Source organism: Triticum aestivum, chromosome 5D (assembly GCF_018294505.1).
Source record: "Triticum aestivum cultivar Chinese Spring chromosome 5D, IWGSC CS RefSeq v2.1, whole genome shotgun sequence".
Taxonomy (NCBI): Eukaryota; Viridiplantae; Streptophyta; class Magnoliopsida; order Poales; family Poaceae; genus Triticum; species Triticum aestivum.
In genome coordinates, this window is record NC_057808.1 from 199,736,045 (window position 1) to 199,749,670 (window position 13,626).

The 13,626-nt window shown below is 44.2% G+C and overlaps 1 protein-coding gene across 2 annotated transcripts; it reads right to left on the reverse strand.

Moving 5' to 3' along the window:
- Positions 1-951: 951 nt before the first annotated feature.
- Positions 952-10,465, reverse strand: LOC123120054 (la-related protein 6B). 2 transcript variants are annotated; one of them, XM_044540065.1, is made up of 10 exons: positions 9,849-10,459; positions 6,362-6,443; positions 5,840-5,934; positions 5,609-5,680; positions 5,439-5,518; positions 5,245-5,341; positions 2,650-2,697; positions 2,502-2,570; positions 1,735-1,875; positions 952-1,551 (listed from the first exon to the last, which is right to left on the reverse strand). In XM_044540065.1, exons 1-10 carry the CDS (start codon positions 10,239-10,241, stop codon positions 1,231-1,233), a joined length of 1,398 nt encoding a protein of 465 aa, XP_044396000.1. In that variant the 5' UTR covers positions 10,242-10,459; the 3' UTR covers positions 952-1,230. The 2 variants fall into 2 exon arrangements, with proteins under 2 accessions (XP_044396000.1, XP_044396001.1); XM_044540066.1 differs by lacking the exon at positions 2,650-2,697 and having other exon boundaries at positions 9,849-10,465.
- Positions 10,466-13,626: the final 3,161 nt, after the last annotated feature.

Genomic DNA, 13,626 nt, shown 5'->3' on the forward strand with positions numbered 1-13,626 from the left:
AGAAGAAGGATAAACGGCATCACAGATGAGATGCCATGAGTATGATGTTATTTTACATGTTAATCATTTTTTAAATGCTATTTAGGGTGTAACTTTAATCAATAGCACACGATTCGTCTTTATTTCGTAACGGTGTCGATCCTGGTTGCAACTAAATACGTCATCAGAACCAAAATAGAGATAACCACACATGCATGCCTCGGCAAAACCTTGCAGGGAAAAAAAATCAGATTGTTCATTTTATGCTTAGAGAGAGACGCCATAGGATTGACCACATTCAAACGCGTTATGGTTATACGTGTACTGAGGCCACCGTCAACCGTAAGGGTGGGAAGAAAAATAAATAGCAACACAGAGGAGACGACATGTTGAAATAAAGGACGTGGACCTCAGACGACATGTTGAAATAATGGACATGGACCTAGTAGTCTTTGTTCATGGTTATCGGCTTAGAGGCGTGTGGTACGCACTAGCCCTTTTGCTAGAGATTCATAATAAAGAAAAGAGCCATATGGAAGATATGAATTATATCATATATCTTGCGAAAATCCAAAAAAATATGTGCAGTAGACAATTGAATGCGTGAGGTCTGCTACAATTTTTAAATCATTTGGACATCTATGTATTGTTTGGCCCCGATTTATATGTACTATTTTGGCCCAATTTGTCTTTTTTGCTGAGAGCTGCTCAGATATCCAAAAATTTAAGGCATCAAATTTCCTACTGCACATTTTTTTAAGTCTTTTAGTTTCTTTTGTTAAAAATTATGAATTTTTTTCTAACAAGGTGCACAATTTTTTTTTTGAATTCTTTTAGTTTTTTTGAATTTTTTACTTTTTTTTCTAACCGGGTGCAGATAAGCCTGGGCACCGTAACACCTTACTCTATATCTTGTGTATACTTTGCGCCTCCCTTCTACTTTTCGTCTCTAATTTTAAGACACATGCCACGAAAGTCTAAACAAGGATTATTGAGAAAACAACACTACAATTCCACTCTTCAACTTCTTTTTCAGTCATTTTCTTCCGCCTTGCTAACGAAATAGCAAATCCCTAAAAGGTAGAACTACAATAACCGCGTGACACACACCAGCACACCTCCAGTTTTCAAGTACAAGAGATCAACCATTGGTCCACAACGAAGAGTCCAAAAATACCAAAGCACACATCCATGCAAGAAACAGGTTTGGTTCGAAACCATCTATATCAACATGAAAGCATAGCAATGGGTTTAAAGCTCAACAGCGCACGAAGCTGATGATGGCTTCCCCCTGCCCATGGCGAAACCACGAGTGCCATCAGGCATACGTGGACCAGGAGGCTGTTTGTTTGCCACAGGTAGTAGCTGCTCGACCATGATAAGCTGGGTGTTCGGTGGTGTCCCGACTGGATGGCTGCCACGACTGTTGATAACCTGGTGATGGTTGCTGCCATTGTGAATGTAATGATGATTGTTGTTCAGTTGATGGTAGCCACGGCCTCGGCCTTTACCACAACGCCCACGACCTTTGCCACGCTTTGGACCTTGCTTGTCACTGTTGTTCTCATCAAACTGCACAATATCAGGGTGGTAAGGTACTGAAATTCAATAATCCCGACTTCCTGGCGTCTAACTTAGTTTGGAAGAATAATATTTCTGGGGTTTAGATGATCACACTTTTACCTCACATCCAAGTGAGACTTAATTTTAAATAAGCATGTGCTGTGTCAAGTAGATTACACCAAGATTTCTTACCAGGTGCTCTGGCAATACATCAGACAGTTGAAAGGATCCTTCAAGCTGTCTCTCGTTTGATTGGTTTGAAGTGGAGACGTCCTCCTCACCATTTCCATCACCTTCATGCCCTCCCGTTTTCCCTTTTACTGGACCCTTTGTCTACACCCAAAAATCGTACCAAAAAAATATTAATACCGAATGCCGAAACATCATATTTATAAGTTACATTGGAATTACTCCCTCCGAACTAAAACCACGACACTTATTATGGGTCGGAGGGAGTAGATAGCAACCCATGTGTCGTGGGTTTAGTTCAAATTTGAACTAAAACCACACTTATTATGGATCGGAGGAGTAGATAGCAATCCATGACATACTGACATACATATTTGATATACTTCTTTTGCAGCAGTTACTACATTGATTTTGTGAAACAACAAACATCAAGTATATTCACGTTCACTACTGATACCCAAATAGAGAACATAAATTGTAACAGTTGATTACAGATGGTGACACAATAGTAAGTCATTGGCAAGCAAAGCAAAACTATCGCTTTGTATATATATATCAGCAAAAGCAAGACTAATTGCTGAGGCCGATTTGAAGACAAGCACTAGGGCATAACAAGTACACACAATCTAAAGAAGCTTTAAACCGAGTATATCAGCTTATCACTTATATATTATATGACAGATAAACACAAGTGCACATATTAACATTAAATATATCAGTGGTCAACTAGAGACAATATATGAATAGCCGATCCCAGTATGTGTGTCTACCATGCAAGTATTCAGCAGCCGTGATCTAAGCCCATTTCTCCAGTTCCTTTCATCATTCAGCTCCAGAATCTGCATCAAATCAACCAACATCAAGGCAAAACACAGCACAAACATTGTGCTTCGGAATTCAAAATCATGTAGTACATACTGCCTTCTCAGCATCCTCATGAGTCTCATACTCCACAAAAGCATGCAGCTAGTTCCAACGAAAAATACAATTTGTTAGCAAGGGAATGAATATGAACTACTGCAAACGCAAAAGTATACACAAAACTATTGGAAACATGACAGATTTTCAAATAATAAACATATTGCACCTTTTTCAATTGTTGCCTATATTGAAACAACCAAATGAGACTTCTGGATGACTACATCAAATTCTGTATGACCCATTAGGTGGACTGGAAGATCTTACGGCTTAGTATTGTGAATCTGTGAGGCCATGCAAGTGAAACATATGGACACTGTTTGTCCAGGTTACTCTGTGGCCAGTGTTGTAAATGCACACTAGAACAATCCCTGACAACAAAAGGGAGGTCTTTAGTCCATTTGATTAGATTGATCAGGGCTATTGTAAGTGACATTTAAACCTTTTTACTACAGATCTATCTGCTGAGAGATATCTAGGATTTTAACATATCTGACAACTTATGCAATTTCATGGGTTTCAGAGACACTTATATTCATAGTACCTAAACTCGTATTTGGCTCATTAAAGTGAGACTCGCCTTTGTACACTTTCGCACCGCTTCGACTAGACCCCGCTACTACCTCGTATCCAAATACCTGCAATCTAGCTCATTCCTTTTAAGCCCTGCAAAAGGGAGGGGATTGAAAAAGGCAACTCCTCCTTAGTAGGAATAGTAGCTGAGGCTGCTTCAACTCATAACAAAGCTATTCCAGCACATAAGGCCGGGATGATCTGAGGTCACTGGTCTCACATGGAAGAGATACGAATCAGAATATGTAACATGAGCGTTCTGGGATTCCTCAATTTGCAAAAACAATTCTGTCTTTTTTTGTACTCGTGTGTGCCAACTGTATTAACTGTAAACCACATACTTCCTCCGTCCGGGTTTATTGGGCCCAAGAGCCACCAAAGATTGTCCCTATTTTTAAGTCCCCAATATAATACCAAGTCAGTTATGCCCCGGTTTCCCGAGTCACTCCATGGAACGCAGCGCGCGGTCCTATTTGATTGGACATGCATGCTGTAGCCAATGCATGCGTTGGGGTGGTTAGCATCCCTAATTAATAGGGCAATTACGGGGTAATTTAGGAGATTTATTGCTCTTCCTTGATCTTTGCGCTTTGGCTCTCGGGCCCAATAAACCCGGACAGAGGGAATAATTGTTTGGTTCTTTTCTAGGTTTTATACAATGACACAAATTATGCAATATGAACATGTTTAAAGACAGTTATGAAGAAGAAAACGACGTGTCCTGATGAAGGATTTGGAGGTATAATATAGAAAAAAAAGGATTTGGAGGTGATTCCAGAGCTAAGCGTCAAGTACGTATATGTATTGGTGATTGATAAAACTACTTAGATAATTGTATACTCAAGTAAAGCTGCCGCATGTGTTTGAAATCCGACTGACTGTTGGACACGTGTCGGTTGGCAAATGACCCAGGGTCATTTCGGTCATATCATGTCGGGTTGCCTCCTGGCTATAAATAGCCCACCCCCTCCACCATAAGTTGGTGGCTGCTCCGAGTTATTACACGGTTGTTGTCGTTTGAGAGCAATCCACCTCAGAAGCCTTTGAGAGAGATTCCTTGCAAGGATAAACCCAAAACACCTAGAGCCCAAAGTAATTGAGCATCACTGAAGCCTTTCTGTTCTGCGTGAACCGAAGACTTGTTACACTTGAAGACTGTCATCTTCTAGCCGGTTAGGCGTCGCGTTTTGAGCATCCAAGAGTCATTGTGGATTGCCGGTGAACGAAGTATGTGAAGGTTTGGAAGTCTTCCTTAAAGACTTACCCGAGTGATTTGGCGAGATTTGCGGATCTTAGCTCAAGGGGAATAAGATGAAGACTAGGTCTTCAAAGTTCAATCCCAGCCTCCCTAACCAGACGTATAGCTGTCACAAACAGCTGGAACTGGTCAAACAAATCACGTGTCTTCTCTGAGCAACTGGTTCTATCACTTCACTCCCTTACCGTTTAGTTTCGTGAAGCCTTTGTATGCTCATTCTGTTGGAAGACATTGCGTGAAGAAATTCTCTCTATGTACATCTTTGTCTTCACATTAACTTCATCTACGTTTTGTGCTGCCTTGTTTGTGTCTGTCTACGCTTCTCACTTCAATTGTGTTGACATGCCAGCATACCTAGTGTAGTTTATCTTTCGATGTATCCTGTTTAATTACTGTTTTTCTTTCGCATCTTCGAAGACAATCATAAAAAACGCCTATTCACCCCCTCCCCCCTCTAGTCAATAAGTAGCACTTTCAATAAGTCAGCAACCCGCGGGAGGGGTAAAATGCAACCCTAGCTTTCCAGCCTCCTGGGACCAGGCCACCGCCACCACCCACTAACCCTCTAAAACTAAAATACATCTAGATACATCCATTCCTCAGACAAGTATTTCCGGACGGAGGGAGTATTAAATCAGGACCTGAAGTAATAGAACAGAAATGAAGACCAAAGCTTATGCATTAGGAATAAAATCATAAGAACCTGCAAGGTAATATGCTCGATTCCCCACAACATTATTAAGAAGCACTGAAATCACGATTACCTTGTTGGCAAACAGCATATCTAGCTTGGCAGATCTATTAGTAGCAGGACCAGGACCATTTGGAGTCTGAGGATAGCAAGTACGAATTGTTCTCACACTGAAACATGAAATTTTTGCATAGTACATATGTTAGTATTTCTATTGTTCTTTTTCAGGGTGCGGGGATGGGGGTTGCATGTTGTAATGACACATACCTGCCAACAGCTGAAAAGATCTTCATAAGATTCTGGTAAGAAGGATCACCAGGAAGATTTTCTGCCACTACAATTCGGGACTACAAGAGAGAGTGAGCCAAATGACTCAGCGTCCATTATCTAATATTACAAAATGGAACAACATATGATGCAGAAACATTCATGAATACCTGGAACTCCTGCATATCAGATTCAGTAAATGGATGTCGGCGTTTTACTCTTTTTCCATCACCACTTACAACCTACGATGTAAAGGTTTTAAGCAATTACATGAATGTACTATATATGCTAAGAATGTAAGTAAATAGTTGCTGATATTTTACTCCTCTCTAATGAAAGAGAAGACATTGCTAAAAGCAACCTGTATGTATCTTTGTAGAATGGGGATTGGATAAACTTACAAGTTTTGACGAGGTACGGAGAGCTGCAGCAAGCATTGGGTTATTATGCACTAAAGCTTTTATTTTCTTGAAGCCAGCAATAACTGATATTGGCACTGCATTCAGTGAAAGAACATGTTACTCACCCGATCTCCCCCCCCATAATGTCAGTTGGGAGATCCTAAATAACATATTCGTATGATTTGGACCAAAGATACAAGACACACCTTATGACAAATTATGCTTACCAAGTAAGTTAAGCAAATGAAAAACACATCTTTATAGTGCAGCCAATATGAATCAACGTATCTAACAGAAAGCATGTCTACATAGAAGAAACATGTTGACTTCTGTTTCTGGCAAAGCAAAGCAGCAAGATGAATATAATGTTGTCGTAAATCTTCCATGAAAAATGTCTACTCCCAATACTGTGACTGGATTTGAAGCAACAGACTGCTGACACAAACACATCAACAGATCCATCTAAATATATATCCCAAGTTACCAAAAAAAGGTAGATCCAGGTATAGATATGCAACTCACCATATCCCTGAGGATCCTTGCTAATAAATCTCATCAGATGTTCCGTAGTGGCCAGGTTTATATCACTGAAATAGTACTCCACCTACAATTTCAAACTATGAAGGTTTAGTGGGCAACCAATAATAACTGGGAAACAAAACACCAAGAGGACACTACCATTTGATGGCTACCCTCGTGTTCTTGAGTAAATTACATGAAACTACCACATTTGGGGCTTGGTTAATGGAATACCACTTTTGAGAATTTTTTTATCAAAAAACTAGCAGTTCATGGGCAGAGCGTTGTGAATCGCACTGGTAGTCGTCTAATGAGACATTGACAAAAGTTTCTGATTGGTGCGGTCAGTCTATCAGTGCCAAGTTGGCAAACAAATCGCCACATGGCGGTGCCGACTCGTTTCTCCTTCCCAGACCTCCCTCTCCTCTCTCCCTAGGACAGTCAGCTTCCCCACCGTCTATTAGATAATCACAACACGCACCTTGATGCGAAGCATCCCACCGACATCACCATGGAATCACCGCCAAGCCCAAGTAAACACATGACAAGAGCACGTGCACGAGCTATCAAAACAAAGGTGACTCCACTCCTCCATGAGCTTCCTATGCATTTGAATGAGACATGGCTACTACCTCAATCTGGAACTCTCTGTGTGCTTAGGTACTATGATGATGACACAGAAGAAGTACCGAGGAAGAACCACAACCATAGAACAAGGAATTGAAGAAGAAGAAGCTGAGAATCTCTGAAGAGAACCAAGAAGATAGCTCCTACTAACCATGGAACCTTCAAGCCGCCGAACCCTGTGCACTGCGATGCAACATCTGTTAATCCCGAAAGTACCCCAGAACCTCCAGGAACCGAAGCCTTCGGACAGCCCTGGAACCTTTGGCCTCCCTGGCGCACAGCTTTGCCCACGTTCTATTAAGCCCGGACCCTCCGGCCTGCCTGCGCGCAATGAGAAAGGGCATGTGCCCATGTACTTTTTTCCCCACCTACTTACCTCTTCATACCTAGACTATATAAACCGTACTCCTTACATCTAGGGTTAGCAAAGGATACAATAAGAGCTTGAGAGAACTTTGCCCAACATACCCTCTCCCCATGGAAACCAAGGCCTCCCTTGTGGAGAAGACTCCATTGGAGTGATCAAGACCTCCATTGGAGAAGATTCCCAAGGTATTCAAGACCTACTCTTCCTTCGGATTTGGGGATGAACTATCCAGGTGTTATTTTCTTTTCTTTGTTTCCTTCTTGGATCTTGAGGTTTCTCTTGTATTGACTTCTGATATGAGAGCATACTTGGTAGTGGATCTTACTTGTGTGTGTTTCCCCTTGCGATTCCATTTGTTTCCCCACTTGTTTTTCGTGTTCCTCCTCGAATCCCTCTCCAATAGTGAAGGCCGGGCCACCCTAACAGCTTGCCCTCTATGATTCGGTCATCATCTCCATCAACAACCAAGGTCACCTAGGTCAATGTGCCCTAAAGCCTCCGGCCCTACCCTCAAAGCCTCTACCTCCCAGAACCTTCGGGCTTGACAGAAACTTGTGGCTACGAGTACATCACGTGGTAGTTGGCCATCTTCGCCGGCTTCGGACCTCGGAAGCCTACAACAATCATGACAAGTATCTCTACATCCCCCCTGCGCGCGCGCGCACACACACACACACACATCCTTTTTGACACCTTCACCAGAAGCAAGGCCGATAACCTCAGAAGTGTCTACGAGGTATACGTTTTATCCCACAACTTTACCTTCATTGCCATTAACCTCAGAAGTGTCTACGGGGGTTTGCCCTACATCAAATAACATATATTGCTATACGACCTCGATGAAAACATCTCCAGTATAACACTACACCACATAACAGCATATCTATGATAAGAGATAAGCAGAAAGACATAGGGCCCATATATTATGAGAATCTAAGACAAGGTAGACAAGCCCATCAAACTATGAACCAGAAACCATTCCGCACAAATGAAAAAACACCCATGGTAATAATCTCTAGATCATTATCAACCATCGCAAGTAGGTAAAGATCCCTAAGTGCATTGTGCACAAAAGATGAAAATGATGAGCATGGTCAATATTTAGCACAAAACTGGGGTTGAAAATTACAAGAATTTGCTGTCTACCAACCACACCCAATGGCCTGCTTTTGTATATCTACCAGTGATAGTCTGAGAGACTGGTAGAAATTAGCAAAGGGGGAAGGTTCTGGAGTTCTGCCAATATATCCCCCCGTTCCCTTCCATGAATCCAGCGTATTTTCAACGTTGGATGCCAATTGCCAACTATCTATTTTTTAAGGCAAGATAAATCAATTTAATGTCTTCAAAATATCCTCACGCACCTCAACATTGTCTACCTAAATCCCCTGGAGCTATGCAGTCTGTCTATCTTTAGCAAGGTAATTATCCTGTTATTGAGGTTCGCAGCACATATTGATAGCACGGAATGCAAAAAAATTATGACTGAGGTGGATATAAACACAAACTCTAGGATAAAAGGGGTGTATGTACTTTGTTTCCTTTTTCCTACTGTCGTGTCTTCATTTTATTTTGTGCAGTAGAAATATTTTACTGCAATGACAACCAAAAAGATACAACCAATTATTTAAAACAGTTGCCAAGAAAACAGATGGAAATGAGTAACCCAATAGTAAATACATAATAAGTACGAAAATGGAGCCAATCCAAGAAATTTGAACAGATAAGTTGATCAGAAAGGGGACATTTTGATGCACTGAAATGTCCCGATAAGTCAATTCCGAATTCCTACTTAATGAAGAGGAAGAGCTCCCACTGGTACTCGAAAAAGTCACTCCCAGGAAAAAAAATCAGAAGGTATGTATATTACTCACCTCAGCACAATAGTATAATAGTACCATTTAATCCCCTAACCTGACCAGAACAAATCTCGAAAACTACTCCCTCCGTCCCATAATATAAGAGCGTTTTTTATACTAGTGTAGTGTCAAAAACACTCTTATATTATGGGACGGAGGAAGTACATTATTCACCAGGGATAACTAGACGCTAGCTGCTACTAACACATCATCGTCACAACAGTTGACTGGACTAAAAACCTATCTCAGTCAAAGATAATCCACTGAGACACGATCTCCTAATAAACATCAACTCGGTCTTAATGTATGTGTTCGATCTAAGAGGGTGTTTGTTTCCAGGGACTTATTGGTTTAGGGACTTAAAAAAATCTCTATAAGTCTCATCTAAACCAAACAGGAAGGACTTATAGGGACTTAAAGTTGGCATTTGGGACTTATGAAATAAGACTCTCCAGGAGGGACTTATAGGGACTTATAGTAATATGGTCTTTTAGTCCATGTTAAGTCCCAGGAACCAAACAGGTAGGGACTTTTTTAGGGACTTGAGACTTATAAGTTGGGACTAAACAAAGTCCTAGGACTTATGAATCAAACAGGGCCTAAATCCAATAGCATCTACCGGGCAAGAGACACCCACCTGCTTGGTGATCTTCTGCACCACCTCATCAGTAAGCCCGTCCACCGCCGGCTCAGCAACAGGTGGCGTCGCGCGCTCCATCTCCGGCTCTGGCTCCTCGGCCACAAATGCACCGCCAACCCTCACCGGCGCGAAGAACTCGAACGACGGGGGAGGCGGGGGAGCCGCAAAGAAAGCCGCGCGAGGTGGAGGCGAGGGCACCGCAAACACACGAATCACTGCCGGCGGTGGCTGTGGCGGTGGAACCACCGCCGCGACCCGCGGCACGAATTCCGGCGCCTGCGCGTTGAGGCGGCTGTTGGAGCCGCTCCTCTGGAGGCTCCCCGTTCGCTCCGGCGCCTCCACCGCGAGCCACCCTGCGGCGATCTGGTCGGGCACCTCCTGCTGCGGCATCAGGGCTAGGGTTTGGACGGCGGCGGTAGTAGCACCGATAGCAACCACTACTAGCTAGAGAGCAAGAGCACAACAGTTGAAGCTTCCTCTAGTAGTAATGGCGGTGGTGCAGGCAGAGCTTGGATAGTGGCGGAGAAGGGGTTTCTCAAAGGTAGGGTTCCGCTGAGGTCGGGATATATGTACGGCGCTGGCCCTCGCCGGGTTCTTCCGGCGGAGAGGTGGAGACGAGTCAGACGACTGAGGGCCGGGCTTGGGTATACCTGGCGTTTGGTGAGATAGGGTGGGAGCCGTCCGATTCGTTTCGGAATTTGTGCTGCAATATGTTGGTGTTGTGGGCGCGGTGTATGGATCGAGGATTCTGGGAGATGGGAAAACGGGAGGTGGCAGCGGCCAAGCGGGGGTTTGGGATCTGTCACTTGGCGCGTGTTCGGTTGTTTTTAGGCCCAACCAGGCCCGGTATGCAGCATCTTTTCGGTGCCGCGCTGTTTCGTTGTTTACATCTAACGTTGAGCATTGCCTCAAAAAAAAAAAAAATTCTACCGTTGAGCAGCGGCTGAGGTTCCCTCGTGTTAGGGTTTATCTTTTCTCTCGCCGCCGCCGGCGATGTTAGTCGGTCAGCAGCGTGCGAATCCGGGCTGTAGCACTGGGCTAACAGGACTCCGGTGAACCGGGCTGTAGCAGGCTAGGCAGGACTCCGGATGTCACCGCGTGACATTTCTCCGAAGGGACAGACACCGAAACGAAGTGAATCACATGCCGGCCAATCAAGTGTTCCGGAGCAGTAGTGCTGGGCTAGCAGGACTCCGGTGAACCGGGCTGTAGCGGACTACTATGGCTCATGGAAGCACAAGACTACATTTTCCCATAAGAGAGGCTACCAAGGATAAACAACTAGGTTGTCGGATCCCACACATACCAAGCATTTCAATCATACACACAATATGCTCGATATGTGCAAATACAACATGGCATCACAACAAGACTCTACGACTCAGAGTATTTATTCATTAGGCTCCGAAAAGCGAGATATTACAAACATGGGTCTCATGACCCAACATTCAGAGCATACAAGCAACAAGCACATGTGGAAGCTTAACTTGTCTGAGTACAAACAACTACAAAAGAAAAAGGCTGAGAAGCCTGACTATCTACCAGATCCTGCCGAGGGCACAAGATCGTAGCTGAGGTATCAAGCTAAACGTCGAAGTCCACACGGAACTACTAGCGAGACTGACGTCTCTCTGCAAAACATAAAATAGGCAAACGTGAGTACAAATGTACCCAGCAGGACTTACATCAGAACTATCTACATATGCATCGGTATCAACAAAGGGGGTGGTGGAGTTTAACTGCAGCAAGCCAGCTTTGACTCAGTGGCTATCCTGAACTACGACTGCAAGCAACTCTTTTGAGGTGGCGCACACGAGTCCACATATTCACCATATCAATACACCACTATGGATCCGCTCCCGTCTCCCTACGAGAATGCCATCCATAGCACTCACGCTTATCTTGCGCATTTTAGAGTATCCACTTTCACTTGTCTATGAACTGTACAGGCGACCCAGAAGTCCTTTACCGCGGACACGGCTATTCGAATAGATCATATTAACCCTGCAGGGGTGTACTTCTTCACACATGCTCTCGCCACTTACCACCATGTACACGTCGTGTACCTCGGCAACCTTCAAGAGGAAGCCTGGCGAGGGAGTCGGCCACGACCTGACTAACCACACAAGTCTCTAGTCCAGGTTTATCGCCTATTCGGGTTCCATCCGCAAGGAGATCCGGCCGGGGTGTCGCTCACGGCCCCAAACGATGTGTGCAGGGTTCCCGAGCCCACCATCCGGGTGCCACTCGATACACCAGGCCACGTGTGCCTAGTTTGTCCCAAGCCCACCTGTACCGGGTGCCACTTGGTAGACTACTAACACTACCTACAAACACCAGAAACTAGTTGCAACTTCTGGACAGAGATCAGGTTGATTAATAAGTCGAGAGAGCTTGGAGCGCCCGGAGCCCAATGTGTGGTAGTAACTGTTCATGGATCACAAACACAGAACTCAGTTCTTGAGGACGGTTTCAATGAGACAACCCACCATGTACTCCTACATGGCCTCTCACCGCTACCTTTACCAAATCGTGTTCACACACTTAGCTCTCACACAGTAGGACATGTTCACAACTTTCCAATTCATTCCCGATGAATCAGACCTGACACAACTCTAAGCAATAGCAGGCATGACAAACAAGCATGAATGAGTAGGCACATCAGGGCTCAAACAACTCCTACTCATGCTAGTGGGTTTCATCTATTTACTGTGGCAATGACAGGTCATGCAGAGGATAAAGGGGTTCAGCTACCGCAGCAAGTAACAGATGAATCGTTGTTGTCCTAATGCAGTAAAAGAGAGCAGGAGCGAGAGAGTGGGATTGTATCAGAATGAACAAGGGGGGTTTTGCTTGCCTGACACTTCCGAAGATAGTATAGCTCTTCATCGGTGTCATCGATCGCATCGTCGAAGCAACGTCTACTGAGAGGGGACAATTACCGGCAACAGAGAAGAAACACGATCAATGCAATGCACAATATGATGCATGATCATGACATGTTAATATGCTGTGATTTGGGCTAATGCAACTAGCAACAGGTTAAATGAAGTTGGTTTGAATCCAAGATTCAAATTCAAACTCCATATGTGGAAATTCAAATGCCATTTACATGATTTGGTCTAAACAGCAGCCATAAGTTGTTCTAACATGCATGAAAATGGTACAGATGGATAGATTGGATTTTTCTGATCATTTTTCATATATAAATCTTTTCATTTGGAGTTATGGTTTATTTTCTATGAATTTTTGAAGTTAGCATTATTTTCTGAAATTTCCTGATTAAAAATAAATCCAGAAAATGTAATACTGCGTCAGCATGACATCATGCTGACATCAGTAGGTCAACAGGGGCCGGTCCAGGTCAAACCTAAGACCGGGGCCCACATGTCAGTGTCTCATCTGGTTAACAGGGTAATTAGCACTAATATTTTGACTAACCTAAAATTAAAATAGGGCGGGGCCCACGTGTCATTGGCACAGAGGAGGTCAAACCCGGTGGGTTTGGGTCAAACCCACCGGCGGTTAGCCGCCGGTGACCAAAAGCCAGGGCGGAGGGCTTCGGGAATCATCGTCTGGCGTCGGATCGACGCGCGGAAAGGTGCTTTCGAAGGCTGGGAGTGTGCCGCGTCCGTTGGTACCAGTGGTTAGTCACGGGGGCACCGGAGCTGACGGCGGCGAGCTCATTCGCGGTGGCCGGAGCTCGGCTGTGCTCGGCGAGGTGCTACGGCTTGCGGGCGAGCGAACTGGAGCGCTGGGTAAGATCTACGGGACG

Bases quoted from the DNA above. Each gene is read 5' to 3' on its own strand.
- LOC123120054 (XM_044540065.1), bottom strand. From the start codon at position 10,241: ATGCCGCAGCAGGAGGTGCCCGACCAGATCGCCGCAGGGTGGCTCGCG. The intron at 5,935-6,361 runs GTGAGTTGCATA...CACTGAATGCAG, and splicing joins CAAGGATCCTCAGGGATATG to TGCCAATATCAGTTATTGCT. The intron at 5,342-5,438 runs GTATGTGTCATT...TTCATGTTTCAG, and splicing joins ATCTTTTCAGCTGTTGGCAG to TGTGAGAACAATTCGTACTT.